The sequence below is a fragment of the Artibeus jamaicensis genome, unplaced genomic scaffold (assembly GCF_021234435.1).
Source record: "Artibeus jamaicensis isolate MK-2021 breed Jamaican fruit bat unplaced genomic scaffold, CSHL_Jam_final contig_1132, whole genome shotgun sequence".
Taxonomy (NCBI): Eukaryota; Metazoa; Chordata; class Mammalia; order Chiroptera; family Phyllostomidae; genus Artibeus; species Artibeus jamaicensis.
Genome location: NW_026521221.1, coordinates 401,665 through 416,639, shown reverse-complemented (window position 1 = coordinate 416,639; position 14,975 = coordinate 401,665). Strand labels below are relative to the sequence as shown.

Below are 14,975 nucleotides of genomic sequence, written 5' to 3'. Positions count from 1 at the left end.
TTTGGGAACCACAAGAGGGCAGCAGCCTCACGCACAAGAAAGGCACTCAGGCATTGATAAGCATAAAAATCAAAGGGATGATGATGATACCCTTATAAAAATATTATCTAATGGCAGTTGAAAAAAAAACCACACAAAAAAAGTACTTTTTTTGTGCTCGCTTCAGCAGCACATATACTAAAACTGGAATGATACAGAGAAGATTAGCATGGCCCCTGTGCAAGGACAACACGTAAATTTGTGAAGCGTTCCATATTTAAAAAAAAAAAAAAGTATTTTTAAATGTAATCAAAACTTTGGCGATTCCAGCATCTTGCCCCAAATGTGTGGGACATTTAATGTTTTCTTAAAAATTATAAACAGTAAGAGAAAAAGAAATTCATGCTGGTATGTGAAGACAATATGTTTCCTTCTCTCTCTTCCAGATGCTGCCCCAGAAGAGGTGTTAGATAACAAGGAGAACAGTGTAGAACCCGACTTACTCCTAATGCAAATTCTTGCACCAGAATGGAAGGAGAATCTTCCCACAATGCAACCACTGTCAACGACACCCCGGTGAACCACCAGGCTTTGGAACACCATGGCCTGTGGGAAGTCATCAGCATCGCAGCTGTGACTGCCGTGGTCAGCCTGATCACCATCGTGGGCAACGTCTTAGTCATGATCTCCTTCAAAGTCAACAGTCAGCTGAAGACGGTCAACAACTATTACCTGCTCAGCTTGGCCTGTGCAGATCTCATCATTGGAATCTTCTCCATGAACCTCTACACCACCTACATCCTCATGGGACGCTGGGCGCTCGGGAGTTTGGCTTGTGACCTTTGGCTTGCGCTGGACTACGTGGCCAGCAACGCTTCCGTCATGAACCTCCTGGTGATCAGTTTTGACCGTTACTTTTCTATCACCAGACCCCTGACATATCGGGCCAAGCGTACCCCAAAGAGGGCTGGCATCATGATTGGCTTGGCCTGGCTGATCTCCTTCGTCCTCTGGGCCCCGGCGATCCTCTGCTGGCAGTACTTGGTCGGGGAGAGAACGGTCCCGCCGGATGAGTGCCAGATCCAGTTCCTCTCTGAGCCCACCATCACGTTTGGCACTGCCATTGCTGCCTTCTACATTCCTGTTTCTGTCATGACAATTCTCTACTGCCGCATCTACCGGGAAACAGAGAAGCGGACCAAGGACCTTGCAGACCTGCAGGGCTCAGACTCCGTAGCTGAAACCGAGAAGAGAAAGCCTGCGCACACGGCCCTGCTCGGGTCCTGCTTCAGCCGCCCTCGGCCCGCACTGGCCCAGAGGGAAAGGAACCGAGCTTCCTGGTCATCCTCCCGCAGGAGCACCTCAACCACCACGGGGAAGCTGGCCCGAGCCCCCGGCCCAAGCCCCGAGTGGGACAAAGCGGAGCAGCTCACCACCTGCAGCAGCTGCCCGTCTTCGGAGGACGAGGATAAGCCCACCGCTGACCCTGTCTTCCAGGTGGTCTACAAGAGTCAGGCCAAGGAACGCGCAAGGGAAGAATTCAGCACTGAAGAGACTGAGGAAACTTTCGTGAAAGGTCAAACTGAAAAAAATGACTATAACACCCCAAAATATTTCCTGTCTCCGGCAGCTGCTCATAGACCCAAGAGCCAGACATGTGTGGCCTATAAGTTCCGATTGGTGGTCAAAGCTGATGGGACCCAGGAGACCAACAATGGCTGTCGCAAGGTGAAAATCATGCCCTGCTCCTCTCCAGTGTCCAAGGACCCTTCAACAAAAGGTCTGGATCCCAACCTCAGCCATCAAATGACCAAACGGAAGAGAATGGTCCTTGTCAAAGAGAGAAAAGCAGCCCAGACCTTGAGTGCCATTCTCCTGGCCTTCATCCTCACATGGACCCCTTACAACATCATGGTCCTGGTTTCCACCTTCTGTGACAAGTGTGTCCCAGTCACCCTATGGCACCTGGGCTACTGGTTGTGCTACGTCAATAGCACTGTCAACCCCATTTGCTATGCCCTCTGCAACAAAACCTTCAGGAAGACCTTTAAGATGCTGCTTCTCTGCCGATGGAAAAAGAAAAAAGTGGAAGAGAAGCTGTACTGGCAGGGGAACAGCAAGCTCCCCTGAAGAGTTAACAACTCCCCTCAAAAGAATGGCCACCACCCACTTCCTCTGAGGATGGCTGAGCTGATTCTGGTTTATTTTTGAAAAAGACATCTGTCTCTTTTTTAAAAGATTTTATTTATTTACTTTAAGAGAGAGGAGAAGGGGGAGAGAAAGGGAGGAGAGACATCGAGTGGTTGCCTCTTACATGCCCCCAACGAAGGACCCAGCCCACAACCCAGCCTGTGCCCTGACTGGGAATCGAACACGTAACCTTTCAGTTCACAGGCTGGCGCTCAATCCAGAGCCACGCCAGCTGGGGTAACATGTCATTTTGAGTCCTTGACAACTCTGTAAAGGCTTGAGGTCTATCACCAAAAGAAAGGAGCCATTCCTGCCACAATTGCGGCCATACTGAATTATTCGTGTCTGCGACTAAGGTCACCTGATGCTGCTGCGTTTGCCGCTGAAGTAACCAGACAGGCTCGTGGCCCTTCACTGGAGGAGAGGCACGCCGGAGCACAGTGAACAATGACCGAGGGAACTTTCATCTGCCTTCCTGTAGGAACAGCAGGGACCAGCTGGAAACCTCTCCCTTGTGGAGACCTGTCATAGACTTTTGTGCAACACGTATGTGTCCTCTGAAGTTGTCTTGTGCCAGTGAGAACCAGGAGAATGGAAGTCAGCATTGCCTGTTAACAAGGGTGTTATTCAACTGGCTTCTAAGACTTTCTTTATAACTGGATCAGTATTTATTTACAAAGTATTTATTATGCAGCTGTTATGTGTTCTGTGCTGTGGTATGTGTTTCTGTCCCTACACCTCAGAGAAGCTCCTGCTCATTCCTTACAACCAATGCCAATCCAGGTCCCCGCTGAACCCATGCTGGTCTCTGTGCTTCCTTTCAGAATTCTGGGTCCGTTCACACCCGGTCCTAGAGAGGGGCCTCTATTCTGCTAATAAAGATGATCAAGTCTCCACAGTCAGTGTTTTAGATTTTACCAGTGGGAATTTTTCCCTTTTTTTCTAACAAAAATTATGCATTCTATTTTGTGTCCATTTAAACCCGTTTCTTTACTCATGCCCCACTCTTAGGGAAGCTAGTTGTAACACAGCTCTTCACTGAGTAAAGATATTCTCCAGGCTATCTCGTCAGGGTTCTCTCAAATTGTTTTCAGAGGTCTTACTTTCTAATCCCTTTGCAAGCCAAACCTGAAGCAAAATGTGAGAAACAAATTTGTTTTCACTCCCAAATTTGTTCAGACTAGTTCACACTCAGGTATAAGCAGGTCACAAGCATTTCTCACTCAGAAGCCTCCAGCCAAAAGTGGAGGGACAGCAGGGGAAAGGTTTTATTCTTTATTTAATAGGTCCTTGAATCATGGCTCAGAAATGACTTACCCATTCCTCCCCAAATTCATGGTCAAACATGAGGAATCCCGCAAAGTGCAGTTGACCTCCAGTGAAGCTGGCTGTGGTTATTAAGAATGAAAGCCTCACCTTTAAAGATGACCTGTTGGTCACAATAATGTATGGGAAAAAAAGCATATACATTGGACTATCAGGATTACTAAAAACCAAATTATCAGATTTAACTGAAATTTTTGTATAAACAATCTGAATCTGATAATTCTGAAAATAAACCTATGTGCAAGAAATTGAAACTATAACATAGTACACACAATTAATGAAAGACCCACAAGGAAAGCAGCAGCATAGCATGGGAGGAAGAATTTAAAGATGAAGCACTCCTGCCAGATGGAAGCTTCTGAGTTAACCTGTTGATTGTATCTGCATTATGTTTAAAAATCTTGACTTCATTTTACTTAATATAGCCCAGTTCTTTCTCAGCCTCATGTGCTAAGGAGATGTAAAAATAGATGGGTTAGTTGTCCTGGGAATCTTTATGTTCTTGAGTGTAGGGGAGTTTCACCCTACCACTGAAGAGCAAATTAGCCACTTACACAAAGTCCCAAGAATGCTTCAGGGCAGCAGAAACCCAGGCCACTCCTCCAGCCCCACAGAGACTCAATGTTGAGAGGTAACATCTCGGTAGCAATGCAGCTGCTGGGCGTTTGTGAAGAACAGGTTGCCACCTGCCAAGAATTTGGTAGAGAATATTAGTTAATTGGCTCAGTCCTCCAGGACAGAGGTTCCCAAGCCCATGTGATGCCAACAGGGTGTGACTTCATGAGCAAGCCTACTCCACCAGCTTTAGATAAATAGCTGGGTTTTTTTAGTTTAAGGGACTGCTTCCTGAGAAAAATGAAAATCCCTTCAAGAGAATAATAGCACTTTGAACCCACATTGGGCACTCACTGTGCACAGAGTAGAGAAATAAACTAACTCAAACAAAAGAATGCAGAACTTGAGGCGGGTGGAGGAGGCAGTGTTGGAGGTACAATTTCCACACTTTTCACACTCCAAGTTGCCTAGGCCTTAGTCATCATATGTGCAACTAATGAGAGATCTGTGCTTCCTTATCGGCTTTTGGAGACAGCCAGTCTTGCAGATTCCTATGCTCTTAGACTTAGACAAAGTTAAAGAAAAAAAAGTTCAAACTACTAGGAAAGACTAGCACAGGGCCTTTGACAGGGTCCTCAAAATGAAGAGACTCAAATGCAACCTGCAGCGACCTGGCTGGTAGGTGGCGCATGGGCTAACTGAGGGTCTTAGACCTATGACCCCAGGGTCCCAAGCTCTGTCCATGGTAAACTGTGTACAGCTTTGTCTGACTAGTTCCTAATGAATGCTGTTACGTTGCTAATGTTGTGTTTCTCCTCACCTGTGAATCTGATGGCTTGCTGAGGAATCGCTTTACAGTACAATTTTTGGTTAAAGCATTTTGTCAGTATTCCTGGCCTCTGCTTTGCTCCTTCGGTGAATGTCCTCTGAGGGAGATGCTGATGTTCGGCTCTTTGTAATTGTGAAATCTGTACCTAGTGTCTGGATTAGAATATCCAGTTGTCTATGATAAACACTGGAATTGTAGCAAAGGATGTGGGGACTGGGCTGCTTTTCTGTATTGTACACTCGTCATTCTGGAAATTAAAGAAATTTAACCACAGAGTAGTCCAATGCAAAGCATTTAAATAAGAAAATGGCCTCAGGTTAGCTTGACAGATCCATTTATATTACAGATTCCACACACATTTGCATTGGCCTGGCCTTTTAAGTAGGGAGGGATTGATACACACTGGAGACAGACATCCCTCTTGCTACCTTTGTGATTTTCCCCTTTTCCTCTCAGTTACCAATGACCAAATTAAGATGAAATAATGAGGACGAGATTACTGTGCCCAAAAACGATTCCCTTTCCCTCCAGAACAAGGGAGCTGGGGCAGACCTCAAAGCACAGCCCTTTAGCTGGTTACAGATCCTGCAACAGCAGCAGCAGCATTTCCTCCTCAACTGCTCAAAAGGCTACAGCCCTAGTCATTCCATTGTAAGTGATACAAATTTCCGTTTTCCCCAGGCCATTTCAGCAGCACAATTGGAGATAACACAAACTCTTACCCATTAAAACCTCAGATGGTGAGTGGGAGGGGGAAGGGAAACAAATGTTTTAAGTATCAAGGAAGGAATAAAAAAAAACAAAACTTTTTTTCAAAATAATTTTAAATGTAGAGAAACACTGCAATAACAGTACAAAGAAACCCCTCCTATATCCTTCGCCCACATTCCCCAGTTGTTGACATTTTGCCACATTTCAATGGTGTGTTTGCACCGAATTTTTCTGCAATGAAGTTGCAGACATTGTGTTCACCGCCTTCCAAATACTTCAGTGGGTATTTAAGAACAAGGAGAGTGCCACCAGTGTACCTCAGTTTGTTGGACATCAAACTGCAAATCAAAAGGTGATGAGTTCAATTTCCAGTCCTGGCACATGCCTGGGTTACAGTTTGGTCCCAGTGGGGGCATGTACGGAAGGCAGCTAATTAGTGTTTCTCACACCGGTGTTTCTCTCCCTCTCCTTCCCTTCCCCTCTCTCTAAAATCAAAGCAAAACAAAAAAAAATTTTTAAAAGAACAATGAGATTATTTTACATAACCATAATACAAATATAAAAATCAGGAAATTTAACATTGCTACAATATTATGTAATACATAATTACATAATTATGTAATACAGTTCATACTCAAATTTTACCTGTTGTCCAAATGGTGTATAAGAATTTCTTTTCCAGTTCAGGATCTAATCCAGAATCACACTTACATGTAGTTGTAATGTTTCTTTAGACAACTTTAATCTGGAAGAGTTCTTCAGCTGTTCTTTTGTTTTTCATGACACGGTAATGTTTTAAAAGTACATTCAATCCAGTTTTTACAGATAACATCCATCATTCATGGGTTTGTCTGATTTTTTTTCTCATTAGAGTCAGTTTGTTTGATTTGAGCAGGAGTATCACACATGTGGTATTGTGTCCTCGATGTATCCCACCAGGAAGACGCGATGTTTATTGCATTTTTGGTGATGTTAAATTAACATTGATAACTCGGTTTAAGTGTTTCCACTCATGCCAAGATTTCCCCACTATAAATTTACTATTTTCCCTCTGCAGTGAGTAATTTGGAGAAAGAGACTTTGAGCCTATATAATTTTCCTGTGGGTTATCAGGTTTTCACTTGATAATTATAGTAGCATCTATTCATTATTCTCACCCACATAAGTCATTACTATGCTGATTGCCAATTGGTTGGCGTTCTACAGTAGGAATGCTTTTTCCTTCTTTCTGATTTATTTAATTATGTACTTATCATTATGGACTCATTAACTCTTATTTTAGTAATTGGTTAAAATCCATTACTGTCATTATTTCAATGCTCAAATTGTTACAAATTTAAGCAGTGAAAGCTTCAGGATGACTCCTGAGTCCCTTTGACATATCCTGAATATTTTTTGAGCACTCTCTTACTTTTTGGTACAACAAAAATTCCGGACTCATCTTTCCTCTCCCTCCCAAGCCCAGGAATCAGTCATTTCTTCAAGGAGCCCTGCTTTCATCAAGTACAGAGAGTGGCACCTGACTCACATCTGGACTCAAGATATATTCACTGCTATCAGGCCCTTGAGTGGATAAAACTAAGAAATATGTACATATGGATACTTATTAAAAATAATGAATTCATATAACATCTGCAATTCCAATCCTATACCATAGGATTCTTCCTTTTCCATGTTTGTATCTTACTTCACCAACAGTGAGAATCATCATTTGCCCATTTGCCCAGTCCTTTAAGAGTTTCAGAATTGTAACACCCAGAACACCATAAAAAAACAAACCTTTTAGTAAAGTCCCAGTATTTGCAGTTCTTTTTGGATTAAGATTAAAGGGATGTAGTCAAACTGCTATGTTGCTTCTGTAAATGAGGACACAAGCAGAACAAGTTGAACAACTCTGGAGACAATAAATAATAATAAGCAAAAGACTGACACTCAAATAAATATTCATAGTCAGACCAAAGAGGGCACATCCAACTGGGAAAATCATCCTCCCACTGAACTGCCCTGTCCGCATTTCCCTTGATGAATTAATGTATCAGGGGAGGGAGGGGATGACCACCTTGTCTGCGACAGCACAAGAAAAAGCCAAGACCCAGTCTACTCACTGGCCTTGACTATCATCCAGACTTATCCACACTAGTGTCCCTTATAGCAGTCTATTTGTCCAAAAAGTCTTAATCTTATTTTGTATGTCCCCAAAATGCCCACGTGGAGAACCAAGAGCAGTTCTGCAAAGAGTTTTATTTCCCAGTCCTTGGCAAGTTTTCTAGAGAGTTATCTTGCATAGATGCATCCCCAGGGGTGTCCTAGTAAAAAAATGGGCCCTCTTACCTTCAACAAACAGTGGCTCATACTCTGCCCACTTACCCCCAGTATCACTAGTGCGGAACTGGTGCTTGTCTTTAGTGGTTCTGCCTGTATCCAAAACTAAGTTTTATAGACCAGCCACTTTCAATCCAAATCCATGAAACTTTAACATGTGCTAACTGTAGTCCAGTTTTCCTACTGTACAACACACTGAACTGCAGTGGGAAACACTATGGGCTGGATGACAGCAAAGAGAAGAAGGTAACAGATTTAAACTGGGATTTGGAGGACTACTCTTCTCCCTGAAAAACTAGACTGCCATGGAAAATATTCTGACAGGTCCTTTGTACTTGGAAGTAGGGCCTTTCCAGGAGAGTCAGAAACAAGAAAACTATACTAGGTTTTGTTTTATAGTAACTATATTTCGAATACAGTGATTAATAATACATATTTGCTTAGAAAACTTAGAAAATAAATAAATAAAAACTACTGGTAATTCTACCACACAGAGATAACCTCTGTTAAATATCTCAGGGCTATCCTTGTAATCTTTTTTTTTCTAAGTACAAACATACGCTTTTTAAAACACGCAGAACTGGTAAGTACTGTCCAGCAATCCTCACATTCACATGTTGCAGACGGGCCACTCAAGCTCTTCAAGAGCAGAAAACCATAAGGCTTCAATTAAAGGGGAGCTTCATCCATAACTAAATATAGAGAGAGGTTACTTCTGTCCTATTTCACCTGTTAGACACACCCAATACAGCTTAGTCGACAGGGATTATTGCCCTGTGCAATTCTGATCTCAAGAAGAACCAATCACTACCTGGAAGGATTTTTTGAAGACTTATAAAGTCTAATTTTTAAAATGATTGTAGGGCTGCCATAACACAGTACCACAAACTGGATGGTTTAGAAAAACCGAAATTTATTATTTCACTATTCCTGAGGCCCCAAGTCCGATATCCGAGCATCAGTAGGGCCATGCTTCCTCCGAAGGCACCGGGAAGGGTCCGTCCCAGGCCTCCCTCCTGGCCCCCGGGAGCCTGGGCACCCCTTGGTTTGCAGATGGTCATCTTCTTCCGGCCTCTCTTCCTGCTATCCCCACCCCCACCCTGTGCACATGTCTCTGAGTCCAGATGTCCCCCTTTTCTAATGATACCAGTCATATTGGATTAGGTTACCCTAACCTCATTTTAACTTGATTACTTCTATAAACACCCCCTTTACAAATAAGGTCACATTCTGAGGTACTGAGGGTTAGGACTAGAACATATTTTCGGGGACACAATTCAACCCATTACAATACCCAAGGAAGGAAACACTTTCTATTTTACAGATGAACAAGTTGTAGATCTATACTGGGCAAGGTATGGCATCCCATTAGTACCAAATGGGAAGGAGTTCAGAGCCACTGCTAAGGAGATAAGTAGTGTCAACTCCATTAGAGACCTTGGCTGGACAAGGCAGTCTTAACTGGCATGGGACAGTCACCTTGTATTTTTCAAGTTTGTGTTTGCTTCTTCTCTCCTGGCCTGAGAAAACACAGGAAAGTAAAGAAGTGGAACAATATTTTTAAAGCTCCTTGTATATTTACGATGAGCACCTCCGGAGGCTTCTGTCCCCACATTGGAAGCCTAACTTAAGCTAAAACTCTCTGAGGGTACAACTCAGAAACTCTTTTATGGGAAGTTTCCTTCCTAAATTCCCAGCATCACTGCTCAGGGGGCCTACAAGTTTAAATTATCTATGGTCAGAGTTCAGATTTTCCACTCCCCTTCCCCACAGTCCAATTTTGTTGCTATACCTCATTTCCTCTCCCACTGATATTTTATCCATCTACCATTCTTCACATTATGGGAATAAAATAATTTACTTTTTGGTATAGGACAGAACTTGAGAGAGCATCAGGTAGTTGCATAGTTTATAAACTATCCTAAGAGGTGACTTTTTGCCCAATTTTTTAAGAACTCAAAAAAAGTAAATCTCATAGTGGCATTTCCCAATTTTATTTACCACACCAAGAACTTCTTCACAACAAACTACAGTTGACCCTTGTACAACCTGGGGGCTAGGGGTGCTGACCTCCCCTTCAAAAATCCGTATAACTACAGTTAACCCTCTGCATGCAAGGATTCCCAGCCATAGAGCTGACCCTTGAACAACACAGGTTTGAACTTGTGGGTCAACTGAAAACTCCACACAGAAGTGCACCTGCCCAGTTCAAATCCATGTTGTTCAGAGCTCAACTGCAATTCCTTCTGCCGGAATTTAAGTGCATTTCCTTTCTCAGACTTCATGGAGTGATACACAGTTTATCAGAATTTGCTTTAAAGGGGTTATCAATTATTTTAAAAATCCCCTCAGCATTCTCTTTACCAAACTACAAAAATCAGACCTTTTAATCCTTCCTAAGTTACATCTAATATTGTCATAAAGTCGATAGAATTATTTGTATTGAAAAACGTGAATGTTAATCACTGGCAGCTTTTCTCTAAATCTCTATGTATCCTCTTAGGCTGAAACTGGACACAGTACTCACCTAGTCAGGTCAGATAATAAGAAAGGGGTTAGGATGGAGATGGTGGAGGAAGGGTTTCAAGAGGCTTTTGCAGAACCTCTGTAAGAGCAGCTGAACCTCCATGGAACTGGACGGTTATCTGGTAGCTACTCTCTCCATCCCTCTCCAGTGTCATCATGGTCTCCCACATGGGCACCTGCTGTAATCTCTTTGCTGGGCAGATTGCTGACTTCCAGGTTCTACTGTTGATTCTGCTTTCCTGTGGCTCAGTATCAACATACTGCTTCTCTGATCCAGTACCACCCAACTGACTGGCTCAAGTCCCACCCTCAGTCCAACCAGCTGTAGGTGGAAAGGCAGGTCCATCTAGTCCTGTGGAGAGACAAGTGCAAAATGGTATTTTTCTTTCTTTTGTGTAATGGACAAGGTTCCATGGGAGCAGTTATTGCAAGGAAGCTCTCCTTACACATCTTCTCTTAGTCCCTTATGAATCATCTCATTACACTTCTACAATGACTCCATTTTTTTTTAATCCTCACCCAAGAATATGCTTACTGTTTTTAGAGAGAGAGGTAGGGGGAGAGAACATGAGAGAAACAGAGATTTGTTGCTCCCATACATACCCCTCCTGGGGTATCAAACCCACAACCTAGGTATGTGCCCTGACTGGGATAAAACCTACAACTTTTGGTGTATGGGCTGATGTTCCGACTGAGCTAACCAGCCAGGGCTATACTGATTCCATTTCTTAATCTTCATGCCAAATTTTCAGGATCATTTAATTTGAAATATTTTCTAATTTCTTACTAGTTACTTAGGAATGTTTTTAAATATTCAAATATGTCACAGGAGTTCATTAAAAGTGCGAACGAATGACTAATATTCACCTATATGGAAAATGGATTTCAGCCCTGTCTGGTGTGGTTCAGTGGACTGAGTGCCAGCTTGTGAACTAAAAGGTCACTAGTTCGATTCCCAGTCAGGGCACATGCCTGGGTTGTGGGCCAGGTGCCCATTAGGGGAGCACGCGAGAGGCAACCACACATTGATGTTTCTCTCCCTTTCTCTCTTAAAAAAAATGTAAGTTGTTTAAAAAAGAAAATTGCTTTCAAAATTTCCTAAGGAGATACAAATATTAATCTTTCATAATATCAGCTTATTGAATTTTAGTGAAATTAAATGCCTTATCAAAAGCTTTCTTTTGGAAATGTTCTGAACAGCTAATTTTTCTGGCTCTTCCCATTCCTTAGTTACTGTTTGACCTTCTTAATTTACTACTACTCTCTTTTCTCAGGTCTGCCTGCCTGGCTCGCTCAATCCTATTAGGCTGCAGGCATTGTGAAAGGCTTCAGTTCCCCTATGCTCCCGAAATAGTTGTTACTGCAAGGAAAAAAAATATACTAATATTTGGTGATATTTTGGGGGGACTGTTTTCTAATGAAACTCTTTTAATAATATTTCATCATTCTTTCAAGAATATTAAAATGATGTTTAGTTTATAGGCCACACCTAAATTTTGCAAAGCCTATCTTCAAGCTCCCTTGAATACGAACACTTTTACCAATTGGATACTCTAATATACCTTACAAATTAAAAAACCATGACACCAATCACACTTAAAATGCTAAAAGAAGAACACAAGAGAACTAGGCCCTGTCTCAACATACTCCTTGAACTAAATGACTCAGCCACTAGCTTTTACTGTGTTTCCTAAGATTTGTGCTTAGGGGAATTTTTGTTGAGTTTAAATATAAAATGGTTTATATATGATTGTACACATGCAAAAATATATCTATATGTGACCTGGAAAGCAATAAACAAAAATGAAAATACTTGACCTTATTTTTAGAAGATAGTTAATAATAATACTTTAAAAAAACTTTCACTTGGGTGAGCACTTAAAAAACTCCAAACTTCCTGAAGGTTTGAGTGACTAATTAAATGAAAAGGCTCTGTTTTATCATTATTTACATTCCTCATTGGGATCCTGAAATCTTTCCACTACTGAAAAGTTGCTGAATGGTTGCTTCTTCCCTCCTGTCAACGGAAACATAGAGGAAAATAAGATACTTTACTGCTCTAGTAAGGTTAGGTAAAATTCTGAATCTTCAAAATGTTATGGAGACTTAGGGTGAATTCCCAGGTTTTGAGTCCTAAAAAAACTGCTTAATAACTTGGGTGCTACGAATGTATCCTGGGCACTCAGGACTTCCTGCCAAGAATGGGCAACAAAGATTTGCTCTGCACAAAGTCACTACTCATGTTTAAATTAGTAGATTTAAAATATTTTAAAAACATGGAGCTTACATTTCAGAGGAGATACTTACATGTAAACTGAATCTAAGAAAGGCCCTTAAGAAGAGAAAAATAATATTCTGTCTCTAGATGGGGAACAGCAGAAAGAACCCAAGGAAGTAAGAAAAGAGAAAGTCAGTACTGATCACTGACCATCTAACCTTAAGGGCAGGTTAAAAGTATAGTAGAATTTTATATCTGAAAAGGAATTTACAGGCCTAATCCACATCTTCAATTCACAGGTGAGGAAACTTGAAGCTGACTTATTTATTGAACAAACATTTAATGGGTATCTACATGCTCAATGCTGGAAATGCAATGAACAAGACATGATACAAAGAGGGAAAGTGGCTTGCCCAAAGTCACCAAGCAAGTTAGCAGGTAAACTGGGGTTCTTTGCACTAAATCCCACTTTTCTTTATTTTTTTTAAAGATTTTATTTATTTATTTTTAGAGAGAGAGAGGAAGAGAGGGAGAGAAACATCAACGTGTGGTTGCCTCTCACATGCCCTGCACCAGGGACTTGGCTGGCAACACAGGCATGTGCCCTGACTGGGAATTGAAACAGCGACCCTTTGGTTTGAAGGCCGGTGCTCTATCCCCTGAGCCACACCAGCCAGGGCCAAATCCCTATTTTCTAATAACATACAATCATTTCTGCACCTGTAAGCACACTAAACATTGATGAAGGTTCTATGCAAAGATAGTAAGATTTTCATATGCAATTGATGTAATAACATTCTGCAATATGATAAGGGATATATATATATATATATATATGTACATATATATATACAATTTGGATGGTGTTAGAATATATGTAACCACACATACTTTTTTAATTAACACTTGAACACCTTAAATGGTAATTTCCTTGAAAGTGCTAATTCCTTATCATTAAGTATTTCATATACAAATTTTAACAATCCAGATTTTGAAATTTTTCAAGGTGATCTTCTGGTCATACAGACTACGACTCTATTCTATCGCCTCTAAATTATAATTTTCACTCAACTAGTGTTCTAATATTTTATTTTCAATAAATTATTCTATTTTATTTTTTGAAAACATTTAAATATTTTTTTATTTATTTTTAGAGGGGAAAGGGAAGGAGAAAGAGTGGAAGAGAAACATCAATGTGGTTACCTCTCATGTGTCCCCCACTAGGGACCTGGCCCGCAACCCAGGCATGTGCCCTGACTGGGAATAGAACCAGTGACCCTTTATTTCACAGGCCCGCACTCAATCCACTGAGCTATACCAGCCAGGAGGAAGTACTAATTCCTTATCATTAGGTATTTCATATACAAATTTTAACAATCCAGATTTTTAAATTTTTCAAAGTGATCTTCTGGTCATATAAACTATGACTCTTTATTCTATCTCCTTTTAATTTTAACTTTCACTCAATTGGTGTTCTAATATTTTATTTTCAATAAATTATTCTATTTTAAAAGACCTACTTCTCACATTAACCAGTTTACCCACCTTAATTATTCATAATGTAACCAGTTTGGTAACTTTACTGTTTTACTACCAACAAAAATACAGTTCCTCCTTTATATAAGTAATACAAATGTCCTGCATTGGGACTTATTTCTCTAAAAGAAAACATATGTATGTCATTTCAAAATGAATGATGGTATCTATTACAAAAGGGAAAATAAAAGTTTGGAACCAAACTTTTTTGTTGTTGCTTTTTGCTGATTTAGTAGCCTGAAGAAAACCAATAGGGGAGTCCTTCAGGACTTTAGGAAAAGTCCTTTAGGAAAGGGCAGGAACCCTCTACTGGAAACAATACTACAGCCTCAGAGTTCCTCTTTAATTAAAACAATGCATCAAAATGGTATGTAAAAAAAAAAAAAAAAAGGTGTGTAATTTTTGTAACTTATTTAAATAGTTTATGAGACCCTCCTGAATGGAAAGTAGTAATTTATATTCCAGCCACTCTGAGAACCAATGATGGGAGAGATGAAGGAAGTGAAAAGCTACCTGTGCTATACCACCAATATTACATGAAACTGTCCTCAGACTCTGGAAGGCTGTCCTACTGCTGCTCTTCCTTCCCCCAGCCATTCACTCCCTATTACCGTTTGTGCTCCCTCTCTTCATGGTAATAAGCTCTGTTAAGGACAGACACTGGAAATTATTCATTTCCATATCCTACCCTGAATCACACAGCACATAGCCAACACTCAGTAATGACTATCATAGATGGTAACCAAAATTTAAAGATTCATAACATATTCTAATTCATATATC

The 14,975-nt window shown here is 41.0% G+C and overlaps 1 protein-coding gene and 1 non-coding gene across 2 annotated transcripts; both read left to right on the top strand.

Annotated features, from left to right (window-relative positions):
* Nucleotides 1-153: 153 nt before the first annotated feature.
* Nucleotides 154-260, top strand: LOC119040287 (U6 spliceosomal RNA). Its single transcript, XR_005080821.2, has one exon. It is a non-coding gene; the product is annotated as a U6 spliceosomal RNA (small nuclear RNA).
* Nucleotides 261-507: 247 nt separating this feature from the next.
* On the top strand, nt 508-2,109 carry CHRM5 (cholinergic receptor muscarinic 5). Its single transcript, XM_037133178.2, has one exon. The coding sequence runs from the start codon at nt 508-510 to the stop codon at nt 2,107-2,109; it is 1,602 nt and encodes a 533-aa protein (XP_036989073.2).
* The last annotated feature ends 12,866 nt before the right edge of the window (nt 2,110-14,975 follow it).